The 14,044-nt window shown below is 48.9% G+C and overlaps 4 protein-coding genes across 4 annotated transcripts; 3 read left to right on the top strand and 1 right to left on the bottom strand.

Annotated features, from left to right (window-relative positions):
* Positions 1 to 1,017: 1,017 nt before the first annotated feature.
* Positions 1,018 to 2,782, top strand: ABOM_009187 (MDM34 family protein; the record flags this gene model as incomplete). Its single annotated transcript, XM_022536315.1, has 2 exons — positions 1,018 to 1,352; positions 1,417 to 2,782. The coding sequence occupies 2 exons, from the start codon at positions 1,018 to 1,020 to the stop codon at positions 2,780 to 2,782; spliced, it is 1,701 nt and encodes a 566-aa protein (XP_022386762.1).
* A 738-nt stretch (positions 2,783 to 3,520) lies between these two features.
* On the top strand, positions 3,521 to 4,976 carry ABOM_009186 (CCDC47 family protein; the record flags this gene model as incomplete). Its single annotated transcript, XM_022536314.1, has 3 exons — positions 3,521 to 3,587; positions 3,679 to 4,549; positions 4,601 to 4,976. 3 exons carry the CDS (start codon positions 3,521 to 3,523, stop codon positions 4,974 to 4,976), a joined length of 1,314 nt encoding a protein of 437 aa, XP_022386763.1.
* Positions 4,977 to 6,292: 1,316 nt separating this feature from the next.
* Positions 6,293 to 7,133, top strand: ABOM_009185 (chitin deacetylase; the record flags this gene model as incomplete). Its single annotated transcript, XM_022536313.1, has 3 exons — positions 6,293 to 6,591; positions 6,650 to 7,014; positions 7,072 to 7,133. 3 exons carry the CDS (start codon positions 6,293 to 6,295, stop codon positions 7,131 to 7,133), a joined length of 726 nt encoding a protein of 241 aa, XP_022386760.1.
* A 3,381-nt stretch (positions 7,134 to 10,514) lies between these two features.
* On the bottom strand, positions 10,515 to 11,614 carry ABOM_009184 (inositol-pentakisphosphate 2-kinase; the record flags this gene model as incomplete). The annotated part of the gene is made up of 2 exons (XM_022536312.1): positions 10,515 to 10,718; positions 10,763 to 11,614. The coding sequence occupies 2 exons, from the start codon at positions 11,612 to 11,614 to the stop codon at positions 10,515 to 10,517; spliced, it is 1,056 nt and encodes a 351-aa protein (XP_022386761.1).
* Between the last annotated feature and the right edge of the window lie 2,430 nt (positions 11,615 to 14,044).

The raw sequence follows: 14,044 nt of genomic DNA, 5'->3' as shown, positions 1-14,044 counted from the left end.
CCCACGGGGTAAGTTTCCAGTTGGTACTACGTAGATTAATATGTTGACCATGATATACCATGTGCCAAAGAGGAATAGTTGACGATCATTCAAATTGCAGATGTTCTGAGTCATGTCATATTCAGGAGGCAACCTTCAAACGGATCGACATGGATGATGCTGTTTCTGGCCCGTTAGATGCCGGGGTCAGTAAACAGAAATGTAGTGGCTGACGGGAAGGTCCAGTGAGAAGAGATGTAAATGCCGATGGGCGGAAGGAACGAGATGGGAGCATTACTGAGGAGCTGGAGCTAATGAAGATCATGCGGGCGGTATGGTGCTGGTAGCATGCATGTATTGAAGAAGTATTGTCTGTATGGATAACGCTTGCAATGGTTCATAAATTACGGTCGGAGGGAATCGGAAAGCAGAGAAAGTATATTATCTGGCTGTGAACTTGTCATATTCCTTCAATCGTTGGTTCCAGGCCTAAAATGAGGTCAGATGTGCTGTGACGTATTTTTGGAAATTTCCACAATTTCCCCTTGGACCTTTTTTTTTTTTCCTCTTCCGTTCCGCCTTTGAAGAACACTAAGAACTTGAACTTTTCTAGAATAACATCTATGAGGGGTTTAATCTCGTAACATGAAGTAAAAACAATGGAATGAAAATGATTTTATAAAATGTACTCCCGACTAAAACGAAACCACCGAGAATCAAAACCGTCCAAGAGTGCTCGTGCGTCGCGTAGATCACGCGAGTCCATACCCTGTGGGAGACCCTCGGGAATCTCTTGAGCTTTTCATCCAATCCAGCCCTTTTTTTCTTCGCTTTTTCCCTTCACTTCCGGCTTATCATCGCTAACACCTGCTCCCCTCTCCACCACTCCTCTCCGACCTCGCCTCCTCTTCTCTCCCTCTCTCCCCTTTTCCCCCATGTTATCGACTACTTTGTAATTTCCCTTGTATTTTTTTTTTCTTTACCCTTTGGACGCCGTGGGTCTTCTTGAGTCAACCCATCCGTTCTCAATGATCGGATATGGCGTTCAACTTCAACTGGTCGCCGCTGATGGCGGACGCAAGTTTCTATACTCGCGCTCAAGATCTTTTAACTGCCGCTTTGAATAAATCGCCGAAGCCTCCGATCATCGTCGACGATATCATCGTAACCGAGCTCAACTTAGGTTCCATCCCGCCCGATCTGGAGATATTAGAGATTGGTGACTTGGCGGAGGATCGATTTCGGGGCATCTTCAAGATGTCCTACACTGGCGATGCCTTCTTGACTCTGAAAACGCGCGTTCAGGCGAACCCTCTCAACACCTACCTTCTCACACGACCCTCGTTTGCCTCGCCACTACCCTTGGCTGCAGCGTAAGTAATGCTTCTGTCGCACTCGTTGGCCGATGTCGCTCACCAGTCGTGCCTGATACTGCAGAACTCCCCTCACAATTCCCCTCCAAATTACACTATCCGATTTCAAGTTGTCCGGCTTTGTGATACTCGTCTTCTCGAAACAGAAAGGAATTACCGTGGTTTTCCGAAATGATCCGCTTGAATCGCTTAAAGTTTCGTCTACGTTCGATTCGATCCCGTTCGTCCGTGACTTCTTGCAGAGGGAAATAGAGGCTCAGCTGCGCATCTTGTTCATGGACGAACTGCCCGCCATCATTCATCGACTATCCCTGCGACTGTGGGTTCCTGAGTACCGGGCAGGTGAAGATATAGAAACTCAGGCGGACCAGACGGCGGGTGAAGGTCCTGGTCAAGACCCTCTCGCAAGCCCTCCTCAGGACCCAGTAGATTCATTGGGCAACGCCTTGGATGAATCGGAAATCGCATCGCTCTCCCTGGATTCCTCCGTCGAAGCACATTCCCTGTTCTCACAGAAGAACCTCCTCCGGCTGGCTGCACTTACGGATTCTCAGCGAACGCTATCTCTTTTCACTCCCTCCATCCAGGAAGTTGTTTACCGGGCGTGGACTTCGCCTTCTGAACAGGGTGATATGAATGGCAATGCTACGTCTCCGCTAAGCCCCATGCTCTCCAGGACCCATTCCCAGGTTGGCAGCATGGCGTCCTTCCAGGATAGCGCCAGCATCGTGTCATCCCAGAGTCGATCTTCAGCTTCGACACATACTTTTAGTGGCTATGGTTTGAATTTGGGAGCCGGTCGCCATTCGAAAGCACATTCAAGGAAACGCAAGAAGCGCGTGGTGGATCTACGACGGCCGAAGACTACGAGTGATACGGCGAGTGTGAGCGACGAAAGTGCATATACAGAGACAGCTAGCAACCCATCCGTATGCTCGGCACCCCTGCCCGTGGTCAACGAACAACCTGACCCCATCACGCCACCCTTGTCTCCGGAAAGCGATTTCCGTCTTCCTGCAATTCCCGAGCGGCGTCGCGCCAGTCTCTCACGGCCAGTACCTCGTCGCGATATCGCCACAGAAATGCTCCGCGAAACTGGGGGGCCCTCTGCGGAGCCTCTACGGCACCGCCCTGAACCTGGAGATGTGGATGCAACTCCCCGAGGCAGTATCCGCGCTCACGTTGCCGCCCGACGTGACAATGAGAAACAGGAGACCGGTCCCACACGCCAGCTGCCCTCGACTATCCTCCCATTCACCGACGAGAAGTCCAGCTCCAGTACCGTCGATCAAGCCCTGGTCGAGCGACTAGCAGGAGAAATTGCTCGTCGCATGCGGGACGAGAAATTGATGCCCACTAGCTCTTGCGGTGGTGCCTTCTGGAGCCGTCCTGACCATGAAGAATATCCCCCGCCAGCTTATGGTCAATGAATCATGTACGCTGAAAACGCTTGTTGATTCCATCCAAGAGCACTTCACATTCATTCCACTTTCCTTTGTTCCCCAGCGAGTCTGGTGATATTAATGACTGATACGACATAACTTTTAATTTGGCAGCCTGACTTGTACTTTTTGTGTTGTTATATATTATTCCTGTTTTCCCCTCTTTGGAGCGAGTTTAGATAGTTTGTTTGTACCAAAAGTGCTGGCGTTTCTGTTATTTCTTGTGAGAGTTACAACCTATCTGCTTGTCTGCAGGATACCACTTCGCTCTTTCTATATTGTATTCTATATGTGGGTTTGGACTGGATCTGGGTATGGATTGGGAAGTGGATCAAAAGAGTTATTGGCTTTTTTTTTGCATATTGATTCTCTTTGCTTTGAGTATACTGCGTCTGCACAGAATGTTTCCATTGACTTGGCAGTTTGGTTGAATGCGAATTTGCGCCCGAAGATTCAGTGATTGAGCTCATTACCTGATCCGTAAAGTAGACTAGACTGGATTGGGGCGGCGTTGGCCTTATCTCTCAGGTTGGCAGTTATTTAATGTCAAAAATGCCCAGAGTTCCGGCTCCACAGACTAAGTGAACTTCGCTCCGATCGCTTTTGCGACGAACGTCAATTCGAGCCGACCACCTTCCCGTTCCCTTTCTGCCTCCTTCTCCGCCACGTCGCCATCTTCTTGACAGCCCCGAACCCGCCCGTGCCCACCCTTCTCCCTTCCACATCATGGCGGGCATGTTCAAGAACATGTTTGGCGGCTCCCAGCCGTCGGGGTCAGCAAAGGTTGAGGATGGTAAGTCTTGATGTAATCGAATTGGGTTGGGGTAGTGATTGCCCCTATTGGGGCTGGACCGTTGACTGACCGTTGTCGTCATGCCAATCAGACTTTGCGGACTTTGTGAAAGCACCAGAGCCGTCTCCGGCCTCGATCATAGCAGCTGTGTCCTCCGGTGTTCCTGCGTCGAGTACCCCGGGGGTCAGCGCCGTTCCGTATACGAAATGGTACCGAGTCTGGGAGCGGACGTCCCCCAAAGACTTCCTCCAGGAGGCCATGGTGATGCCATTCATCCTGCTCATTGTAGTCTTTCACCTCTGGGGCACGCGGAAGAACCGTCGCAAGGCTCGGGAATGGGCCCAAGCTCATGCGCCCTCTCTCCAGAATGAGTTTGCGGTCGTCGGTTTCGATGGCATCCAAAAGTCCGAGGATGAGGCTGCCGCGGTGTTGTCCTCCCCCGATTCGATCCTGAAGGAGAGGAGTCCCCAGGAATTCGTCTCCTACGCTACTGGCCGCCAGAACGTGGCCTTTGTTGACGTCACCATCAAGTTGCCTAAGCGCTACAACCCGATCACGTACTGGATGGACGTTGTTTTTGGTTTCTTGTTCGAGAGCTGGACTAGCCCCACCGAGACCTACGAGGCCATTGCGTACACTTTCGATGGCAAGGAGAAGGACGTCGTTCCGGTCCCGGCTAAGGATACCTCTTCTCTCAAGGTGAACAACTCGGCCTACGATGGATTCATCTGGTCCATTGTGCACAAGAACTACATGCGTCAATTCCGTCAGGACCGCTACGATGCTTCTATGACTTTCACCAAGGAGAACGCGAAGCTCCCACCTTGGGTGACCGTCATGACGGAAAGTGCCGAGATTACCGAAACGCTGCTTACCCCGGAATTGATCCAGGCCATTGAGAAGGCCGGCGATGATTTCAAGTATCTTATTGTCACTGATCAGCCTGTCGATAAGCCTTTGAAGTGAGTTGCTCGAACGAAAATCCTTGCGATTTATCTGACCTCTTGCAATAGGATCGAGGAGACTGTCCCTCGCAAACGTGTTCATATCTGCTTGTCCCTTCCCTCATCCGCTTCTGGCTACGCTTCTTCCACTCCGCTATTCAACCAATTCCTTCGTTTCGCCGACAGACTCGTCGCCGTGGCTCACTTCCGCGCCGAGGTGATGCGTAAGGTCCGCCACGCGCGTGAGGAGGAGATCAAGAAGCTCCGTCGTGCGGACGAGGAGGAGAAGGCCGAGGAACGCAAGCTGGCAGCAGAAAAGATCAAGAAGGAGGAGCGGGAGCGCATTCTGCGTGGTATGAACGCTGAGGAGCAGCGGAAGTTCCTTGAGCGGGAGCGGGAGCGGGGCCAGAAGCGCTCCATGAAGAGGTATACCAAGAGAGGGTAATCTCCCACAGCGGGAGATCGGAAAGGAGATGGAACAATTGGAGAAAAAGTGATCGGTTGGATCTCTGTTGCTATAGTTTCATAACTTCGTGTACCATGTATTCGTACTTAATTCTTATGAGGTGCTGAGCGATGAAGGAAATTGGACGTTAATAGCTTTATTGTGATGATATATAACCTTGGACCGATACCATATTCCGAGTTCTCCGTCTACCAGTTGATGCCCAACCATTCCCATTGGCGCACAGGGATGAGGCCTGAGTGAAAAGGGATATTGCTTGTAAGACGCCACCTGGACGTCGGTCCTGACAGTCTGGTTCTCCACGTAACTGGGGATCCCTTTGTTCGTCGATCAGGTGGTGTCTTCGCCCGCAGGCAATGGTTTTACCTCATATACCCTCCTTGCGACGTACCCCTGCTGACCCGGGTGTCTAGGAATAATATTCAGGTACCATTGAGGCGCTGGCTGCCATGGAGATAAGCCCCTTCCACGTTGGGTTCAATAGCGTGCTGTCTTACTTCGGCGATGCACCCCATGCACCTGTCTGACGGCCAGCACACGAACTGCTTCGCAAACCTGTCCTTGGTTGGCTTGAGAGTCGCTGACTACGTTCTTTCTTTCTTTCTTAGTTTTTATAAATACGTGTGCACTCGTAGCCAATGGGTTATTCGAAATTGGTGGTCGTGTCAAAGCGAGTATCTAACGACAGGGATATATGATAGGGTTATATCAGGGTTATATAAACAAGGGCCGGATGACTCGTTCTGGCTGCTCCAGCCACTCGGTTCTCCTTGCATGTAGAATAAATATACGGACCGGAAGATTATCACCGCCTACAGCTGTCGATCGATATGAAAGCTCAATTTCCGAGTCCTGGCCAATGAGCTGGTTGTTTGGTGCATCGACAGGTATCATGTGAAGTCAATGCTCCCACTATATCAGGTCGACTCCCCGCTGGAGACATAAGGACTGGGATATACCGAATATTTGCTTCTGCGAGCTGGTTCTTTTCATGAAAATGTGTAACCTCGTCTAGAGCGCGACCAGGATATTCACAGCTGTTATTTTTTGACGCATATCATGAGTCTTTGCTCGGTCCCAGATGAACTAGACTATTTAAGCAGCATCGACTGACTGCTTTCCTGCCTCTTCTTGCACAATAATCACTTGCCTTCGCTTCGTATATATCTCTCTCTCTCTCTCTCTCTCTCTTGCCTTTGCTGTCCATCTTGCGCCATTATTCCCGGAAATTGCAGTAATCACTCTCACTATACGCCCCATTTATACCCCGTCAGTCTTCCGCACATATATACAAGATGTATAAATTCTTCGCTCTTTCTCTTCTTATGACTCTTACCCCCTATGTCCTGTCCGCACCTCTGGATAAGGTCATCGCCACCGTCCCTACCGGCGAGATCATCAGGAGCTGCACCACGCCGAACACCGTTGCCCTGACCTTCGACGACGGCCCATCCGGCTACACCCCGCAGCTGCTCGACCTGCTGAGCGAGTACGGCGCCAAGGCCACCTTCTTCATGATCGGTGAGGGCAGCCAGGCATACCCCGATACCATCCGGCGCATGAGGCGCGAAGGCCACCAGGTCGGATCACACACGTACGTACCCCCACTGGCGCGCCCGGGCTCTTGTTCCGAAGAGAACTGACCCCTGCAGATTGGACCATGCCAGCCTCCCATCCCTGAGCTATGAGCAGATCGTGCAACAGATGACGCAGCTCGAGGGTATTCTGCAGTCGGCTATGGGTGATATTCCTACCTACATGCGGCCGCCGTATTTTGAGGTCAATGAGCAGGTCCTTGCAGTTATGAGCGAATTGGGCTACAAGGTTGTCCAATCTAGTATCGATACTAAGGATTACGAGAATAATGATCCCACGCGGATCGACCGCAGCTACGAGAAATTCGTTAATGAGTTGAATGCCGGTGGCACCATTGTGCTGGCCCACGATATCCATGAGCAGACGGTGGTGAATCTCGCTCGGCGCATGTTGGAAGAGATCAAGGCGAGGGGGTTCAGGAGTATGTCTTCCCTTTCTTTTTCCTCTCTATAGCAGGCCAGAAAGCTAACGGACACAGTGACTACTGTCGGCGAATGCTTGGGTGAGGCCGAAGCGCAGTGGTACCGCCAGGGTCGCTAGGGCTTGACATATGAGATGGGATGACGTTTGGATTTCCGTGTTCTTTTTCTTTTGCTGGTATAGCGTTATAGCAGGATAGCGGTGTTTTCTTATTGCTTTCGGACTAGCCTTGACAATGGAAGCTATATTATTGAACCCTTTGGATTGGACCCCCCTGGTCTATGGTAGAGTTCCTCCGTGGAATCTGAGATCAGCAGCTTGCGAGTTGATTACTTGGCACAAAGTTAAAGACAGCCAAGAGTGCCTGGCCAGTGGTAGAAGTACTCCTTGACAATCTGACAGTTCGTATCTTCTGGTTGCAGGTTACACCAGGTGCTGAACCACGGATGATAGCAGTTCGTACTATTGAGTATACGACACACGACACACCGTACAGTCAAGTTCAAGCCAAACTCTTCCATTTCCCCGATCTCGGTCCGGCCCGAACTTACTTCCTCCAGCGATTTAATTCAATACCGTCCGTCGTACACAGTAAATTTAATCCAATTCCAATCCGTCCTGACTTCACCGACACGTCACCGGCCATGCACCTCTGGTCACTGTCACCTTCCTCCACCAAAGGAATTCTCTGACTTTTTTCTAAACCGGACTGAAGGCTTCGAACCCGGGTACCTGAGAGATACGGGAGAAGTGTGGATTGAGTATTTTATATATACCGAATTGTAAGTCTATCTATCCATCCATGGACCATAACCTCGAAAGAAGGAAAGACAAGACGTCGGAAGAGAAGAATTAATTCATTAAGTAATAGGCCTAGACATTCATTCATTCATTCATTCATTTATGACAGCCAAGAAAAACACACACTGAAACAAAGAAATATACATACTCGTCCAACCAGTCAATCGATCGATATCAGTGGGGAGGCTGGGAGTATACTACTAGTAGTGAAGCGGTGGTTTGGTCTGTATTAAGGTAACACAACATCAACATCACCTCCGTATCCATAGCGATGCATGTTAGAACTTAGAGGGTCTAACCTCGAGACGGTATAGGTATACCCCGATTTATTCAACTGAGGTACGTACGTACCTATGTTTCTTTTTATCCATGCTTCTTTATACCCAGTGGAATGGATGGAGTTGGTTTTGCTTATTGTCTGTTAACATAACATACTGTAGGGTTATTTCGAGGAGATACCAGATTAGGCCAGATTATATTAATCAGGTTAAACCAAACAAAACTATATCGCACCAGGCAGAGAAGCAGAAGGAGAAAAGGAAATTAAAGCAAACAAAGAAAAAGGAAAGAAAAAAGAAAAAAAGAAAGGAAAAATGTCCCTAAAAACCCACCTCTCCAACCTCCTCCACTCAATACGAAACCTCTTCAAGGACTGTGCGCTGTACTTACCAGCGAAGGATAGTTGGAGCGAGGAGTATAATTTTCCGTCAGCGCCTATGGCGGGTGCGGGGCGGAGACGGTAGATTTCTCCTTTTCTTGTAGTATTTTTTTTCTTCTCTTTCTAGCCTCTGTTATAGGGATGGGTGGTAATTGTTTGTGGTGGTTGGTTGGACTGTTATATACGTTGGTTATAGTTTAGGGGTGTATACATATGCATGTATGCATATGTGCATGCGTGTTTGTGTTTGTGTTTGTGTTTGTGTTTGTGTGTAGGTGGCTGGGTCTGTGCTTGAGGTTTATATTTGTATCTTTGTATGTTGTCTCTGCGTCTCTGTGTAGCGTTGTATCATGTATAATGTCTGTCTGTATACATATATGTATACTATCTCTTGATAAGTAGTAAGTACTGCGGAGTAAGAGTAAGCCAATGCCAGTTAGGCAAGGGTACAGTTTAAATCAGGCTAGAGTGGAGGTTCTAGACTTGGAACCGTTTTATTGTATTCTTTGGGGTGTAGACTCCTGATACGTATATGGGGTTCGATGGTTAATCATTCTGAAACATAGTTTCAGTTATAGGATTTAATCTATGCCCTATCTGTCTCGCGAACTATCTAATCTAATCTTGATCTAATCTTGGATACATATTCTGCGTCTTACATGTTGTAGTACATAGTTGGATATCCCACTACCAGGTCTAGATTTCTTACTAGATAACTATGTTTGTATATCCCGGGGGGTTGGATGTGGCAATGGATGGTAAATGATATCTATGTATACCTGGGCAGAAATAGAATTATACAATCCAGCGATTAGATACCCTCATCTCTAACGAAGCGCAGCCTACAATAATATCAAGAACCCAGCCACAGAACCAGTTCGACCCCAACTAACCAGATAATCAAAACCATCCATCATCCAAACACAACCGATTGCACTGTAAAAACTGCACCAAGAACAAAGGCACAAGCTTTCCAAGCAACCCCCAAGTATTCCACTCCCGACGCACACACGTCGCACGAAGCCAGATTAAAATCAACAAGCTTCTGTATCCCGGTTGCACGGCTTTTGGCTGGGCACGTCGGTCTTTATCGGGACTAGAGCAGGGGGGTGGTTCCTGGTTGGAGTCGGTGGGTAGGTAGGAGATTATAAATCTCTGGGTTGGTGATTCTTGATTCTTGGTTTTTGAGTGAAGGAAGTGTGTTTCTGTGATGTTGTTATTGGGTTGTTGGATGGTCAGGGTGGTTTGGTGTGGTTACTGGATGTTGTAGGTGCGTTTATGGGGTTTAGGTACTGGGTTTAGATCTATTGATTGATTTTGTATTCATCCTCGGTTTGGGTTTATGTGCACTGCGGTGTGGTAGGCTTATGAAGTCAAGTTACTGTATTCTTCTTTTCTTGTCTGTGGATCTCTCGTGTGCCATGGTGAGCGAAGCTCAGTATATAGTGTTTTAAACGGTGGTTATAGAGGGGCTATGTTTGGTGGTAGTGATCATGTTGAATTATGTTCTTCTGAGGGATACCGTTGAGTCTATCTATGCGTATGGTACTTGGAAAGAAAGACATGAGTGCCTGAGATGGAAGATAACAGTTACAGCCTCAGGGCTTTCGTTCGATGTTGATTAACCCTGGCACGTATGTGCCATGGCGGATTAGCCTGCTAAGTTGGCGGTTCACTCGTGAGAAAATAACCATCCTGGGAGAAGGACTTAGAAGAGGGCATCTAGTTCATTGGCAATCAAGTCATGGTGTATGAATCGAACGCCATTACACACCCTAGTTGCGCAGATCAAAGCTTAGATTTCACTAAACTGGTGTATTACCTAGATATAAAATTAAAACAGCACCTAATATACACAACCCATGCAGACTGAAAACTAAAAGACGAATACCTCCCAAATGCATATATGGATGTAACTTGCAGGTTATTAAAAAATAGAGTTGCAGTCCATGCGATCTTCGTGGCTCAACACCCGACTCAAGGGTCTGTCGCGATTAGAATGATTGAAGGCCTTGAAACGTAGTTAGAATAGAATCGGACTGCTAGATAGACGGCTGCGAATGACCTCGAGATCCTTGCAATACACAATCGCTCACGTGCGAACAGCTTTTCGACCCCAAGTACCAGCCCTCGGAGATCAGCTGTTTCTCCACGTCCAGCCAGTATTTCGCTTTGCCACCGGCTCCAGTCTTCAGATCTAGATCACCAAGACGGATCTCAACAGTCCCCACGTCGTCGCGTGGCATCTGTCCATGTTAGAGGACTCTCGCAGATAGCAGGAATGACGTACCTTGATGAACATCGTGCAGTCTCGGAGGGTCATTGCGAGTGACTTGTCCCGAGACTGCGCCGCCGGGCCGTGGAGCCCAACATCGCGATGTGCTCTTTGGTGAGCGAGGAGCTTCTGCATTGTCCCGTTCCAATACAGCACTTTCGCCAGCTGCTTCGGGTCTTTACAGCCCTTGACCGACCGAGTGGCCCGCAGGACGTTTTCGAACTTGTCCGAGACCAAGTCGAGCGGGCAAAACGATCGCTCGGGTTTCCCGCCCCGCGTCCACGCCTCGTGGTTCTTCATATCACGCATTGCGCACGTGCGACATCTGCGGGCAGTAGCCGGCGCCGATGGTGACTGCAGAAGCCACTTCGGTTTCAATTCGGCCAGAACCATTCCCGTGTCGTTGAAGGTGGTCATGTCGGTAATCAGAAGTCCGAACGGCTCGGCCGTGGCCAGGTATACGCCTTGACGTCGTTTGGGGCGCTTGCCGTCCATCTCGGCGACACGCAGTTGATCATTGCAATGCTGGATCAGTCCTCGTGGGAGGCATACCAGCTCCTGATCCACCAGCTCCTCCGGCTTGAAGAGAGGGCGAATATTCTTGTCGAAGTTTCGAGAAATCTCCTGGTAAGGGATCCCGGACGGGGTGTCCTTGCGCAATCGAAGCAACTTGCCTCTAAACTCGGGTGGGCCGCTACAGGAGTCTACCACGCCAGGCCCAGAACCATTAACCGCCAGCGGCAACTCTTTCTTCGACGCAATAGCCGACTTCGGCGAGACGATGCGATAGATCACGTTGGCACCGCCCTCGGCCAGATAGACGAGCTGAGCCCCTATTGGGAGCTCTAATAGATTGGGCTTGGTCATCCGTTAAGCTGTGAGGTAGTGAACTAGGAATATTTTGTGCGGAAGAAGCATGGCCACAGCGAATTGCTTCATACACCTACAACCCCAGTAATATGGTGTTGAGCGTGGGAAAGAGCTAACGATGCCGTCAGGTGTCAATCCCTTGCAGTTTTAGGTGCGCTGCGACTAAATAGTTTCAGGAGCTAGCAGGGGGGGGAGGGATATAGGGGCGATGGAAAAAGCAAAAGGAGATTCTAAGTACACCGATGCGATGATCTCACACGGACGATAGAGCCTCCTAAGAGATTGTAAAATAGCCCAACACAGCAGTAAGCCTAGAATAAAACAGGATGGCTACCGAATGTTATATTATTTTTTTTGGGCGTCTTGCCTCGGCTTCTTTGTTCTTATATTGGCCTGTATGATTTTGGGGCCCAATCCAGTGCGGACAAAAGAGGATACAATTCCCAGGGCAGTTTTATATGACCTCTCAATGCCGCTGTACTACCTTTGCGGAGCGGGTTGGCTAGGTTGGGACAGGGAGAAACAGTGGAGATTCACCAGAAGACAATGCCCAGCCGATAACGTTTAGTGGAGAGTCTGCGATCTAGTAGTCTTTCAGCGTGGTGCAGGGTTCTTGTCGTATCAGCAGGCGTGGCGTTTGCCTTGGGAGCCTGAGGCGACTGGGTTTGCCAATCAGATCACGTCTGCCGAGACAACTTCACCGGAGACTTTGATATTGTTCCAGGAAATCACCTCGGCCAGCAGGCGATGAGTCGCATGCACCGTGCAAACGAAGCAAAGTAGGTCGAGTGGATTACGCCAGTAGGAGTTGTGTCCGAGGTGAACACGATCGCAAGGCGTCGGGCACACAGACGTCTACCAATGCAAACCACTGGCAAGCTGCGCTTAGGATAGAGTGATTTATGCACAGCGTTGACGGCGATAGGCGGTCAGCGACGCTGTACTCGACGGGGCAGACCAATAAGTAATCCGTCAACGATCACGAAGAATGGAAAATTCTCCACAAAATCATGTGAAGGCAGCCCAGGCTAGGAGGGTAGTCAAGGAGCTATACGAAAGACTGCGCAATCGAAGAGGTCAGAGCGACGGCGTGAGAATATCCCAGTGGTTTGCCACAACCGCGATCACCGCTTCGTTTCTGGGCGAATGAGAGTGAGGAACTAAGATATCAAGGAACCAGAAACGAATGTCGCTCTGAGAATCAAGTATGGGAGTAGAAAAACAGTCGTCCTCGTCAGAGCACTGTGTTCTAGTTTCAGAACGGGGAAACCGAATCGGATAGTGGACTGAATAGACGGGACGGCAGGCATTCGGTCCCTGTTCAGTACATGAAGTTGGAGTTGACCTTTCAAAGCCGTGCCCGTTTAAAAAGAAAAAAGAAAAAAAAAAAAAAAAAAAAAAGGGATAAATTCCCCTCAACAGGGCTGACCACGATGACGATCACGTCCAGATGTACAATGACGCAGGGTCTAGTTTAACAAGTGGACTGGAGTGGGAGAGAAAAAAAATAATAAAAAAAAACAGAGGGACAGCGCGAAAAGGGTTAAATAAAATCAAGTCGGTTCCATGGTTGGCAATCAATGGCAGGTTCATTAATTCTTGGTTAGTTATATTCGGTCAGCTTGGAGAAGGCTGGCTGGTGATAATCCTTTTAACTTTTTCAAATTTTTTTTTTCCATTTAATCATATCGTTACCCTCGGTTGCGTTCATGGTCAACGGCAACATGTTATGTGTCTCCCCTGGTAGTCGGTCTGTAGAAGTTGTGAGAGACATCGAAGTCGCCGATCCCTATGACTAGCATAAATCTGCTCCAGGATCATTAGATTCCGACGGGGATCAGGGTTTTTAGTCGCAACTGATGGCACAACCCGATCTGGGGTATGAATCAAAACTAAAATTAAAATTTAAAAAAAAATATTCGACATTCGACTGAGAAAAAAACGACGGAGCGACCAGACAAGGCTTATCCAACCGGAGCCCATTTGTGAATGGCAAGTTGCCTCGAATCAGATTCATCGTACATGTTTAGCAGCTGTGGAGACTGTTCCTGTCGGCCCCAATGAAGATGGTCGTCACGCTTGAGGGTCATTAAATCCGAGTAGTGGGGTGTTGGATATCAATCACTTGACTTGATTGATACGTACCTGTAAGGGTAGACATAGGTAAACATCTATGAAAAGAGGAAGCTGTGGAAGCATCGATAGAAAACGAATGCCTTGAGCTTTTAATCTATAGAATCGAAGATGGTCCTGACAAAAATACCAGCTGAACAGTAGTAAAATGCTCCATGAATGACCCCTCCATGCTGCCCATGCATGGGTTTTGAGTTCCTCTGCCCCGCGTCTTAGTGTTCAACAACGTCAACATCACCAGACAATCCAAGTCAATTGGACTCTCTCTCTCTCTCTCTCTCTCTCTCTCTCTCT

The sequence above is a fragment of the Aspergillus bombycis genome (genome assembly GCF_001792695.1).
Source record: "Aspergillus bombycis strain NRRL26010 chromosome Unknown contig00077, whole genome shotgun sequence".
Classification (NCBI taxonomy): Eukaryota; Fungi; Ascomycota; class Eurotiomycetes; order Eurotiales; family Aspergillaceae; genus Aspergillus; species Aspergillus bombycis.
Note: the sequence above shows the minus strand (reverse complement) of the source record. Positions and strands in the feature narration are given on the sequence as shown.